The sequence below is a fragment of the Euprymna scolopes genome, chromosome 5 (genome assembly GCF_053919585.1).
Source record: "Euprymna scolopes isolate OS-2025 chromosome 5, ASM5391958v1, whole genome shotgun sequence".
Taxonomy (NCBI): Eukaryota; Metazoa; Mollusca; class Cephalopoda; order Sepiida; family Sepiolidae; genus Euprymna; species Euprymna scolopes.
The window spans coordinates 38,524,746-38,538,781 of NC_136486.1; the positions used below are offsets into that span (position 1 = coordinate 38,524,746).

Here is a 14,036-nt window from a genome sequence, read left to right on the forward strand (position 1 = left end):
GGGCGAGCCAGCTAAATAGCTGCCAAACTCCTGGCCGCGGAGTCTGGGTAGTTTGGTGAAGCGCTCCTCCAAATGTTGCCGAAACCCATTGCAGATCTCCCGCGTCGACACGAGAGAACGTCCTTCCAGGTTTTTCACCTCCCGAATGTACCCATCCGAGCCGCGTCTTAAAGCGGCCCCACGCTCAACAGCGTCAACGTTCACGGCTTCGTTGGAGACTCTATTTAACCTAGCCCTAACTACTTGACCTTCATATCGCTCGCTAGCCAAGCGACTGAGGTCCCCCTTAATTAGTGCTAGATCTAGGGAATCCCCCCCTGCCACCGCCCGGGTCAATCTATCCTCTAGGTGCTTTTTGGTCCGAGCCCTAGTTAAAGCGAGGCTTTGGCTATATTGGACACAAAAATGCCTAATGGTGACCTTAAGATTAACCCACCACCTACTCCCGGTAACCGCCCCCACTAACTCCCTCTGAATTAGTGTCGTCAGCTGCTCCCGGAAATCGACCGACTCCAACAAGGAGGCGTTCATCTTCCAGTAGCCAGCCAACCTAGGCCTATTACCTAACTTCAAACGGGCCAACACAAGTTTGTGGTCCGAATGACCTAACCAGTGGAACGTGGGACAAGATAGAAAATCTACGTCGCCCCTTCTAATTAACATCCTGTCCAAGTATGTACTTGGACTGGCGGCCGCACTAGTATGCCACGTCCACATCTCCCTCCCGGGGTGATCCAGACGGAACCTGTCGACCAGATCGCACGAGGCCATCAGGTCAGACAGGCTGCTTTCACACCTACCCGTCCCACTAGGCCCCCCGACCTTATCTAACTTGGGGTCCAGGATGGCATTCCAGTCCCCCATTAAAACTACTCGCTCCGGACCCGAAGAGAGAAACCCCTCCACCCGCCGAAAAAAGGAAACCCTCTCACTTTGGATGTTGGGCGCATAAACTGCCATGATCCGGAATGCGCTGCTGCTAACGGCAACATCAACCACGACCAGCCTCCCATGAGCGTCCGCATGAACAAGTGTAACCGTCGCAGATAGGGTGCGACTTACTAACACAGAAACCCCCCGGCTATGGAAACTGCCATATGCTGAGTAAACATCAAAATCGTTCACCAGCACATCGCAGTCCCCAGCCCCAACAAAGTGGGTCTCCTGTATTGCAGCTATGTCTACCTCAAGGGCCATGAGGTCCCTCAGCACGCGAGCAGCCTTGCTTCGAGACCTCATGCCCCTCGCATTTAAGCTAGCCAGGTTCAAGGCCATGATTCCCTAACTAGAAGTATTCCTCAACTAAGGGTCTAAAGTCCTCGGGAGTGAGGACGTCGAAGGCCTGACCAAGACTGCCCGTGAGCAGGTCGGACGTAAGCCGTCCGTCTCGAGCCAGGCCCCCCACGTCCAAGGGGAACGTCATTTTCAGAGCCCTATAAAGGGAGGGGTGAACATAAAGCGGGACCCTCCCTTCACATTGTGTTGTTATTTTTCCAAGTGATGGGTGCTCCCCGTCCACGATTTTGAGGCCCCCGAAGGCCGACTTGGCTGCTTCTATCATGCGCCATAGCGCCTTCGCTCTTCCTCCCCTATTCACCCGGACGAAAGTGATAATAGACGGAGCATCCTGGAAGTTCCTAGGGTCTGTCACCTCTTTTCCGTCCACTTTCCGGAGACTTTCCAGTTCCGTTAAGTATCGCCTCTGTCTCCCATTTAAATCCGAGACCGCGTTACTTAAGTCGGCGTTGCATAATTGTTCCCCGGGAAGGAAAGGGTGCTTCCTGGTTTTCCCCTCCCTCGGGGCTGCCGACTTTTGTTCCAGCCTTTTCTCCTTTGCTTCTTCCTCTTGGGCTTCTTGGACAACTTCTACTGGAGCTTCCATTTGCTCCGTTTCCTCGTTAGGAGTGGTGAATAGGGGAGGGGTTTGCTGATCTTCTTCCTGGGGGCTTTGCGGCTGAAGCTCAGTAATCTGGTCTTGCTTGTCGTCTTTCTTCTCTCTCTTCTCCCTCTGTTTGTCCTCGGCCCCTTCGCTGTCTGAGCCCGAGGAGCTTCCTCTCGCCTTTCTTTTTGTAGCTGTTGCCACTGTTCTTGTAGTTTGTGGAGCCGGCTCTTGTTTCTTTGCCCCCTTTTTGGCCGCCACTGTGCTCCACTTTTCTTTTGCTGGGGCTGCTTCCTCCTTCCTTGACTCTGTTGGGGGGTTTTTCTCCGCCGATTTGCCCGTTTCGGCTATTCCGGCTTGTCTTTGAGGACAGAACCTCGCTACGTGGCCTGTTTTTTGGCATTGCCAACACTGGGGTCTTCTGCCCTCCACAATGACGGCGAGTGACCAGCCTTCGCAGGTGAATTGGGCCGGGATCCCGTGGAATTCCTTGCGGGACAGCCTCATTTTGATCTTATAGTCTCCCGACATTATATTCCGGGGGCCCTTTACCGCCTCGATGCCTTCGACTTCTCCATATTGGGACATGATTGCCCCCAGCTGCTCCTCCTCCAGAAAGCACGGCACCCCTGTAATTGTGACCAGCGTCCTCCTCTTTGAAAGGTACTCTGGCCGTACCTTGATGTTTTTCCATGTGAGATCCCCTCTTGCCAGCTTCTCTGCATCGTCCTTTGTTGGCAAGAGGACCTCCCACATGGCGTTAAAGCGTCTAACGGCGTACTGAGCGGGGATCCTCAGTTCCCCCAGCAGCTCCATCATGCGGTCTTTCGGTACTCCCAGAAGGCCCTTTCCGGTGGCATTCAGAGTCAGCAGGGACACTGATCTCTCCCTTATCTTCATCAGTGTCTCTGGAACCACCTCTATCTGGTTCCCTTTTGTCAGGTTCTTATATTTGTCCTCAAAAAGCCTTCTATAGTACTCTGGGGACTTCGCTGGTGCTGATTGCTTCGGCCCCCAACTCTCTTTGGTCTCACTGGCTGTTGCCTCCACTGTTACCGCTGCTGCTGGGGTCCTCTGTGCTGGGGTTTTCTGTGCTGCTGGTATCGGGGAATCCGTAAATGAGAGAGCTGGCCACTCCTCTTTCTTTTCCGACTCCACCATCTTCGATCCCCCCACACCCGGGGAGCACCCATCCACTACAAACACGTCCATGGACCTCGTTCTCCTCAGGCTATCTTCTGACGACTTTCTGGGGCTACTCCTAGCCGACTGCGAAACCATTGGCGTTTCCTTGCCCCAACGCCTTGCGGGACGCCTCCTTCTCTTTCCTTTCCACGATGCACCTCGGGTTTCAACAAATCTTTTCCAGGCCTCGATCTCCTCCTCCCTGGACGTTGCTGTTTCCGTATCAGGCATGATCCACGGCCATCCTGAATTTACTGATCTAGGGATGTCCTCCTGGGAGGTCATCCCCGTGCCCGACACCCAACCGGGCGCACCTGCACTGGGGGTGCCCTGCACGGCGTCTGCAACCCTGCCAGACGCTATTGGGGTGGAAAGCGACCGCGACGCACCCGAAAACGACCCTTCTGAGTTGGGGGTGGCGACCCCCGGAACCGCACCGGCACTCGACCCTTCCGAACTGGGGGTGGCGACCCCCGAGACCCTTCTCGACCTCGACAAGGGGGTGCCTTTCGGGACGGCACCCCCCAAACCCTTCACGGCACCTACACCTGGGGCGTCCCCCAAGGTGGCAGGAGCAGAGGCCTGCTCCATCTACTTTGTTGGCCCAGTGCCCTTCCCCGACCCGCCGATTTGGAAGCTAGAGGGCCTTCACCACAAAAGGGTACGTGGGTAACCTCTAGTCCTGCCGGCTGCTTAAGTCGGTTCCAGACACTGAACAATCTGAAAAAGAATAGAAAACGTCAAAATTAGTACGAGCTTTGCATGAGAACCAAGCCAACGAGCGGCGAAAATATCGCCGAAAATATTCAGAGGGCTGCTAGATACCGGGGACGGGCAGGAAATTGTTTCTATTTATAAACAACAGTTAATATTAATTCCCGGATGTGTTCTTTACGAGCAGTCGATGCTGAAGGATTTCGTTGTTTGTATTTCAAAGTTTTTTCCAGGAAATTAAAGTTTGTTGTTTTTGTTATTGTTGTAGAAAAGATGTTTTTTTTAAATTTCTTTTCTACAACGGGGCCCTGAAATCACGTGACAGCCGCCGACATTGCTGCTGCTGATGATTTTGGTAGAGTCTATTAATTGCTGTTCGTTTGTAATGCTGTCGTTGTTGTTGTTGTTGTTTACTTGCTACTGCTGATTTTGGCAGAGTCTATTAATTGCTGGTCGTTTGTAATGCCGTCGTTGTTGTTGTTGTTGTTTACTTGCTACTGCTGATTTTGGTAGAGTCTATTAATTGCTGGTCGTTTGTAATGCCGTCGTTGTTGTTGTTGTTGTTTACTTGCTACTGCTGATTTTTGGTAGAGTCTATTAATTGCTGGTCGTTTGTAATGCCGTCGTTGTTGTTGTTGTTGTTTGTTAGCGGCCAAGCCGCGACAAGGCCCCCTCCCTGGATAATTGATCGTTATCAATTAAAGTAAATGTACGATTTGTATTTTTCTGGGAAGGTGACTTTCCTTCCTACACGGGTTTTTCTTGGTGGGATGGTGTGTGCTTCATGATCCGCTGCTGGCTCTGGTGGAGCAGGTTGTACCCGGATGCTTTCTGGTGCAGATGGGGGATCTCTATGGATTGAGCTGCGTTCAGGCTCGTGTATGGATTTCTCTAGTCGAGCAGGTTTTACTCTATCGATCGAGACGGTGTCTGTTCGATTTCCTCGCTCGATGGTGAGGTGCTTGTCCGAGCGTTTCTGGACTCTAAAGGGACCCTGGTATGTCGGTGTCAGGGGCTTCTTGACCGCGTCATTACGGATGAAAATAAATTCGCAATCCCGGAGCTGTTGTGGAACGTGGGTGTTTGGTGTGGGTTGCCTTGGCTGTGAGTACTTTAACTGGGCCATTTTATGGCGTAGTTCTTGGGTGAAAGAGTTTGTAGCAGTGAGGTCAAGCTTCGTATCATCGAAAAATTGACCGGGCAAGGAGAGTGGTGTGCCAAATACTATTTCCGCTGGTGAACATTCCAAATCCTCTTTGAGAGAGTTCCGGATAGATAGGAGTATTAGGGGGAGTTCATCCACCCAGTTGTTAGTGGGGTGTTTCGTAGATAGAGAAACTTTGAGTGTTCGATGAAATCGTTCGACGAGACCGTTGGCGCATGGGTGATAGGCGGTGGTTTTTATATGTTTAACGCCGAGCATCTGCGTAAATCCTTGGAAAAGTGAGGATTGGAACTGCGCACCTCGGTCTGTGGTAATGATACCGGGTACGCCGAAGATGGCTATCCATTCTCGCAGTACTGTCTTTGCTACAGTGTTAGCAGAGGTGTCACTGATGGGTACTGCTACTGGCCACCTGGAGAATCGGTCGACTATGGTGAGGAGGTATTGAAAGTCCTGGCACATCGGGAGGGGTCCGACGATGTCGACATGAATATGGCTAAATCGTGCGTCAGGGTTGTTGAATGTGCCTGGTGGAGATTTCGTGTGTCGTTGGACTTTGCATTTCTGACACTCAAGGCAAGTCGCTACCCAGTTCCGGACATCGAAGTTCATGTTAGGCCAGACGAAACGGTCAGCGATAAGTTTAACGGTTGCCCGTTTGCTGGGGTGTGATAATCCATGAAAGTGGTTGAAGATTTGTTTCCTTAGTGCCGGTGGTACGTAGGGCCTGGGATTGCTCAACTTTGTGTCGCAGTACAAGGTCACGGTGCCGGAAATTCCTTTAGTTGCAGAGATGTGTTTTCTAAGGCCTCAGGGAGGGTTGTGTCGGATTCCTGAGCTGTCGCTATCATCTCTTGGCTGAGTGGGCCGTCTTCAATAGAGTTGACGTCAGAGCGGGACAGGGCGTCGGCAACAGCATTGTCTCTTCCTTTCACGTATTGGATGTTGGACGTGAACTGCGAAATGTAGTCCAAATGCCTGATTTCGCGTGTCGAATACTTGTCAGAGTTGTTTGACAGGGAGGTTGTTAACGGTTTGTGATCTGTAAGAACCGTGAAATGTCTTCCTTCCAATAGGTGCCGGAAGTGCTTGATGGCAAGGTATATTGCCAGGAGTTCTTTTGAGAAGGTGCTGTACCTCGACTGTGCCGACGATAATTTAGCTGAGAAGAATGCGATTGGACTTCGCTGATTATCGATTTCTTGTTCTACCACGGCCCCGACTCCAGTGTCTGAAGCGTCTGTCGTGAGGAATATCCGCGTTCGGACGTCCTGGTCAAGGTGTGCTAATTTCGTGAAGTTAGCCAGTGATGCTTTTGCTGTGTGGAAGGACTTCAGCTGGTCGCCTTCCAGAGAGATGGGTTTGTTTTTTCTCTGTATGATATTCGTCAGAGGGGTGAGGAGACTTGAGCATCCTGGGATGAATCTTCGGTAAAAATTTATCATTCCCAGGAAACGTCGCAGCTGCTTGATTGATGTGGGTACCGGAAAATTCTGGATAGCTTCTACTTTCTCTGGCAGAGGGGTGATTCCACGAGCGTCGGTGTGATGGCCTAAAAAGTCAATGTGTTGTGCTCCGAATTCGCATTTGTCTGGGTTGATCCGGAGGTCGTAATGTGCTAGGCGGCGGAACACTTCATCCAGATGTTTCTCGTGTAGGTCAGCATCTCTGCTAGCCACCAGGATGTCGTCAATGTAAGCATAGACGTAAGGTAGTCCACGCAAGACTTCGTCTATGAGTCTCTGAAATGTTTGGGCTGCGTTGCGTAATCCGAAAGGCATTTTGGTAAACTCAAAGAGTCCAAAGGGAGTTGTCACTGCTGTCTTTGGGATGTCCTCTGAGGCCACTGGGACCTGATAGTAGGCCTTAGTCAGGTCTATTTTCGAAAAAATTCTGGCTCCCTGTAGGCCGGCGGCGAAGTCATGGATGTGAGGAACGGGGTACCGGTCGGGGACCGTGGATGAATTTAGTTTCCGATAGTCCACGCATATACGGAACTCGCCGTTCGGTTTGGGTACCAGGTGCAGTGGTGAAGCATATGGGCTGTCCGATGGGCGGATGGTGTTGTCCGCCAACATCTCTTCAAATGCTTTCTTGGCGTAAGCTAGTTTGTGTGGAGGTAGTCTTCTGGGTCGGGAAAATGCTGGTTGTCCGGTCGTCTTAATGTGGTGTTGCGTCTGGTGTTCCCCTGCATCGGTAGATTTAATGGGCTGAGTTAGGTCCTTGTACTGGTGCAGGATGGTTGCGTACCGTGGATCGTGTTGTGTTGCCACGCTGATTCCCGTCGTGTTGAGGCTTGAAGGGGTTCCTATGATTTTTATCGAGGTCACGCCGTCAGACAGGGTCCTTGTCCTCATGTGGACGGACAGGTTGTAATAGGCCAGGAAATCGGCACCGAGTAATGGTGTTTTCACATCGGCCAATGTAAATGACCATTTGAAATCCCGCCTGAGGTTGAGGGTTAGTTCCTTGTTGCCGAAGGTTTGTATGGTTGATCCATTTGCCGCTCGAAGTTGAAAGGAGGTGGGTTTCAGGGTGGGTCTGTTGGTGGGTGGTATAACACTGATAGCGGCGCCGGTGTCCACTAAGAATTTGAGACTGTTATTACGGTCCCACACATAGAAAAGACGACTGTGTGGATGTGTCCCGACAGGAGTAGTCGTCGCTGTCTGTCGGTTTATTCGTTTCCCTGGGCCTTATTGTAATTGCAAGGAGGTTGGCATTTTTGGGCCCGGTCACCGAAGGATTGGTGGTACCAACATGTGCCTGGGAGGTTCCTTTGTCCTCGGCTTGGGGAGCGGGTACGGCTTCGGTTCCGGGTGTGGGGTATTGGGCTACGTTGTCTCTGGCGTAGGGAGAGTTTGAGCTCTCTCAGCTCTGCTCGCAGTCGAGTAAGTTCGTCTTCCAATCGTCGTGAGCGGTGCCCGGGGTTACTCTCGACATGATGTATCCGTTGGTGTGCCTGTGAGTATACTTTGTCGGCCGAGTCTGCCACTATTTCCAGGGGCGTCTCTACGGGTACTAGTGCCAGGACCTGGGTAATGTTTTGCGGAAGCCGATCCAACCAAAGACCGCGGAGAATGGGCTCTGCCATGCTGTTGTTGCCGAGTCGGCTCTTCATCAGTCGCAGGAGCTGGGATGGGGTTCTGTCCCCGAGAGTCACATTCGAAAATAGGTCTCTGATGAGATCCTCGTCTGAACGGCCGGTTCGCTTGAGGATTGCTTCCTTAAGGCAGGTATATGGGAGTTGCTCTGGAGTGTTGAGGAGGATGTCCTCTACTTCTTCTACCATAGATGGAGGTAGTGCCTGCACCACTGAGGCGTATTTCGAGTCCTGGCGAACGACCCTCCGGGCTGCAAAAATTGCTTCGAGCTGGATGAACCAACTCCTGGGGTTCACTGGATTGTAAGGCGGTAACTGGACCAGCGGGGCAGAAAAGTTAATCTCCGGCTCTGTGCTTTCTGCCATCTTCTCTGCCTGTCTATTTTTCCAAGCCTGTGTCTGTAGTATCACGTCGGGGTCACCACTTGTTGCGGGGAGGCCTGAAGGTGGTTAGCCAACTGACCGTGCAACTAAATATATATCAGACACAAGGACAAGGAATGAAACAACAGGACAAAGAAGAAATGACAAACTCTGGTGGTTTAGTTTAAAGACGAAGATTCGCCTTTTATTTAAACAAACGAAAGGGTGGCAAATGCAAATTTGTTCACTGGGCGATGCTGGTCCGGGATCCGTCGCCGGTGTATTCGGTAAGGGGGATGCTTGTCGGTTCGCCGTAAGCTGGTATGACGTCGGAGGAATCGGCGTGGTAACTGATGCGGGTGATTGTTTGACTTGGGTCCGACTGAGATGTTACTGATACGTTAGCCTCAGGCTATGAGAGGAACGGACGGACAATTGGCAACACTGAGTTTTCAGCATCCACTAGGTACGGACGGGCGCTCGGATCGGACTGACACTGAAGGAAGAAGTCAGTGTATGAGAGGTACAGACGAACGAATTAGCAAACACTGAGGGTTCAGTGTTCATCAAGTACGGACGGACGCTCGGATCGGACTGACACTGAAGGAAGAAGTCAGTGTATGAGAGGTACAGACGAACGAATTAGCAACACTGAGGGTTCAGTGTTCATCAAGTACGGACGGACGCTCGGATCGGACTGACACTGAAGGAAGAAGTCAGTGTATGAGAGGTACGGACGGCGAATTGGCAACACTGAGGGTTCAGTGTTCATCAAGTACGGACGGACGCTCGGATCGGACTGACACTGAAGGAAGAAGTCAGTGTATGAAAGGTACAGACGAACGAATTAACAACACTGAGGGTTCAGTGTTCATCAAGCACGGACGGACGCTCGGATCGGACTGACACTGAAGGAAGAAGTCAGTGTATGAGAGGTACGGACGGCGAATTGGCAACACTGAGGGTTCAGTGTTCATCAAGTACGGACGGACGCTCGGATCGGACTGACACTGAAGGAAGAAGTCAGTGTATGAAAGGTACAGACGACATGGAGGCCAGAGTCGTGGTGATGATGTGGACTTCTACGGCGTGGAGACCGGAGCCACTGTAGTGGTAGTGGACTTCTACGGCGTGGAGACCGGAGCCACTGTAGTGGTAGTGGACTGGACTGCTACAGTGGTGAGACTGGAGTCACAGTGATTGCGCGAGCGTCGAACGGTTAGGGAACCGTGAGCAAGTGCGGAGCTTTGCATGAGAACCAAGCCAACGAGCGGCGAAAATATCGCCGAAAATATTCAGAGGGCTGCTAGATACCGGGGACGGGCAGGAAATTGTTTCTATTTATAAACAACAGTTAATATTAATTCCCGGATGTGTTCTTTACGAGCAGTCGATGCTGAAGGATTTCGTTGTTTGTATTTCAAAGTTTTTTCCAGGAAATTAAAGTTTGTTGTTTTTGTTATTGTTGTAGAAAAGATGTTTTTTTTAAATTTCTTTTCTACAACGGGGCCCTGAAATCACGTGACAGCCGCCGACATTGCTGCTGCTGATGATTTTGGTAGAGTCTATTAATTGCTGTTCGTTTGTAATGCTGTCGTTGTTGTTGTTGTTGTTTACTTGCTACTGCTGATTTTGGTAGAGTCTATTAATTGCTGGTCGTTTGTAATGCCGTCGTTGTTGTTGTTGTTGTTTACTTGCTACTGCTGATTTTGGTAGAGTCTATTAATTGCTGGTCGTTTGTAATGCCGTCGTTGTTGTTGTTGTTGTTTACTTGCTACTGCTGATTTTTGGTAGAGTCTATTAATTGCTGGTCGTTTGTAATGCCGTCGTTGTTGTTGTTGTTGTTTGTTAGCGGCCAAGCCGCGACAAAGTACAGAATAGTTAAAAAGACCCCCCCTCCATGTTAAGAATGGGTTTCCTAAATAATAGCATTATTATTTCAGCACTGTCCTTAAACTGCACAAGTACTTATGTTTTTAATGGCAACTATTTTAAAGTTGAAATCTTCAGTATAACCGAAAATTCTTAGCAAATTAGTATATTTTAAAAAATTGAAAGTTTGGAAGTTAAATCGAATCCTTTTATAAATTGAGATTAAAATAGAGATTTCACAAAAATTGTTATAGTTGTGTCACAATTTTGTCTAATTCGTCTTATTAATAAAATAAAAAATAATTTGGAAGAGGGGGTGCAAAACAAAACTGAAAAGGAAGACTCCCAGGCAATATCTGGTCAATACAGCTATTTTTCCATATTTCAGTTCTTTGTAATATTAGTTTAACTAGAAAAATAATTCTTTTGCGTTCTTTATGAAGATTAAAAAATGGCCCAAATATCCTTCAGCTTCATGTTGGTTTTCAACAGGTTGAATTTTGAACACGATGTGATTTCAATTTCTAAAAGTTTTGATTGTTTTAATGCAAAAAATTAAAACAAAGCATTAGAGATTAAATTACCTTCATATTTGGTTTTTCACTCTTTTATTTCCTTCTTTGAAGAAGTCTTTAAAAAAAATTATTTGTATCCAAATTCGAAACAGGTAATCATAAAAGTTTGTATACTTGTACTTTTTTCGGTATTTACCCTGAAGTTGGGTGGGTCAGTTCCATCCAGAGAATTTGCAGCATTTCGAACAAATGCTGACCAGGTATGACAGTCCGCCACCATAGTAGATACAAAAGTTAACCAATCGTGGTTCAAACAGTGAATCTCATTTAAGTGAAAGTCCAGAATCGGCTTGATATCATGTTTCATTATCCTAAACGAGGTCTTCAGCTGACCTTTGCATCATCTTTTTCGAACCCTGAGGAAGGGCTGGTTCAATGACTTTGTGGATGAAATCTTCTGGGTGACGACGAAGAATGTGACTGAAGCAATGAAAACGTCTTGAGTTTGCAATGAGAACGAACAATTGCTGCATATGAGCGTGAAGGATGCGATGCAAACAGCAGTGATTGAACACCTCAAGCTTTGGTAGGTCACTTGCTGTCATTGGCCAGGTTTCACAGCCGTACAGTATAATGGTACAGATTAGAGCTTTATGTATGCAGGTACTAAGCTTAATTTGAGATCTGGACCAAAGCCAAGATTGAAGACGGCAAATAGTGAGATGGACATTGCTGATGTGATTGTTGATGGCTTCCTCTTCTTCAATGTTGCAGTGATGATGGAGCCAAGATATTTGAAACAAATGAGCCTCTTCAAGAACTTCCATCTAATGAAAAGTTTGTATAATTAAGTTAAATGTCTATGCACACCCGCAAACAGTCGATCAGTATCATTCCATAAAATGGAAAACTCTAGACATTCTGTATATTTTTATCTGAAATTGAACTAAATCATGAAATGCATTCTTCGGATACCTCAAGGAAGGTCTCCAGTAATGCATTGTCCTCATTGCCAATTTTGTGTTTTGCATCATGTTGGCTCAAACAGCAACCCTGACATGACTCTAGATGCACTAGATCGTCTCCTTGAAAGCCATCAACTATGAGTAATGACATAGCAAAAAAATCCTGTTCTGACAATTTTTGGCTTTCTATTACTGATGAACTTTGGTATCTATCTAAAGTCAACACCATACTATTACTTCTAATTTTACTATGCTTTTAATGATAAATTCAGTTTATTTATTATTTCAGACTTATCTTTTCATGCTCAATTTGGGGTAGGTGGATAAGGTAGTATCTGTTTTGTTGTCATAAGACCATCCTCTTGAGTATTATTTTCTCCTGAGGGTGAGGGCTGTTATATATGTTCGTTCACCAGGATACCATCCTTCTAGGAATTATCTTCATTTGTTTGGGTAACGTTGTCCAGGAACCAACATGCTGTAGCGTCGGTCACAAAGGAGACCAAGAATCGAAAATAACTTCAACTCGTTTTTTTTTTTTTGTATTGTTGTACAACAATATTTATTTTCTCATTCTCTTGTTACAGCTGTGACGTCCCTCACGTGATTATGTTACGCGCTATGTTACATTTGGAGGAGGGGGGAGGTTTAGGTGGTGATATAATAGTAAAAATATGTTACCTTTAGTTGCATATTTTTTCTAGTGGAATTAACAAATGTTAGTTTGTTTTAAAAATGCAGTTGGTAAAACAAAAACTGTAAAATACCTTTTTTTTCTTTAAATTTCAGCTCATTTATTATTGCTATAAAAATGTTTTTCAATATGATTTCAAATATTGATTATTATGTAATACAATTTTATTTTGCATTTGCCAAATATGATTTGTAATTTAATGATTTGGTCATAATGACATGTTCCATATTTGTTAATTGATTTTTTTTAAGTAGTTATTTGATATTATATAATAAAGCACTCTTTGTCAGTCTGTCTGTCCAATCCATTTTTTCTCGGAAACTACTGGGTCAATCTGGCTGAAATTCTGATGGACCATTTTTATGATAACTAAGTATTATGGTATCTGTTCAATGAACAGTTATGGATTAGTATTTAATACAAAAATGAGTACAAATTTAACCATATTCAACCATCAATTTGGTATAAAGCAGTCATTCTAAGTCAACAGGCTAAAAAGTCTAGTTTACTAGTTTTTAAAATTTTTTTATTAGATTTTCATCCCAAACAAGGCACAGTGACACTTTGATGTAGGGACTACTATCAGGAACATAAGTTGCAGGGATACTATGTAGGGGGTTGAGCAGCAAGATGTCTGTTCACATTATACTTGAACGTTTTCATGTCAGTACAGTTGGGGAAACAGAAACTTGGAAGAGAATTCCAAAGTCTAGCAGTTCTGGGAAAGAAACTATTAAAGTAAAAGGTTTTCTTACATCTAGGGATCTCTACTGTGTGGGGGTGAGACGTTGTTGCTTGCCGGGGGTATTTACGTCGAGGGGGTACAAGGGCTTGTAGTTCATCGGAGCATCCACCATTAAAATACTTGTAGAACAGGCGCTATTAATTATTATTGATTTAATTATTCATTCTAAATCTTTTAAAATGTTAAAAATGTTAGAACAAGTTGCTAATCTAAGCAGTTTGTTGATATCTAACGTCTTTGAGCAATTTAAAAAGGGGGGGGGTCTCAGAACATTACAACTGATAACATTTTTGATCTGGATTCTTTTCTTTTCTAAACATTACATAAATTTATATTTTTTTAATAAGTTTAAAAATAAAAGAAGAATTGATTAAAACTCTGCTCATGTTTAAAAAAAATTTTTTTTCTTTCTTTAGGGACATGTCAGGTATTTCACAGAAGGTGCAGGTTCAAATAACGTCTCCTCCTTTACAAATGGTGTCTTGAAGCAACCGGGTAGGTATCATCCTGGGAATCTATCCATTTTATTTTTTGTTTAAATATTTAGATATAAGAAATTTTATAAAAAATATTGTTTGCAATGTAACAATTAAACAAATCCAAATTTAAAAGGAAATTTTTACTGAAACTCGTAAATTTATATAAATCTTATGAACAAAGAAAAATTTATGTATTTATTATGATAATAAAAAGAAAAAATAACTCTGGGTATAATTAAATGTTACTGAAGAGAACTACTTAATTATTACAAAATATAAGTGTATCTTGATGTAAATATTGTCATGAATGGGGGTGGGGTGTTGGCATATAACTATTAATGCCTTGCAGAATATTAT

General features: G+C 46.1%; 1 protein-coding gene across 15 annotated transcripts in view; it reads left to right on the forward strand.

Moving 5' to 3' along the window:
* LOC145276784 (uncharacterized) overlaps positions 1-14,036 on the forward strand; it is a 65,227-nt gene that overhangs the window by 8,159 nt on the left and 43,032 nt on the right. For all 15 annotated transcript variants that reach the window (XM_080128083.1, XM_080128069.1, XM_080128075.1 and 12 more), the window contains exon 2: positions 13,617-13,695. In XM_080128083.1, the coding sequence (XP_079984209.1) occupies positions 13,617-13,695 (79 nt within the window). The remainder of the gene's footprint in view (positions 1-13,616; positions 13,696-14,036) is intronic.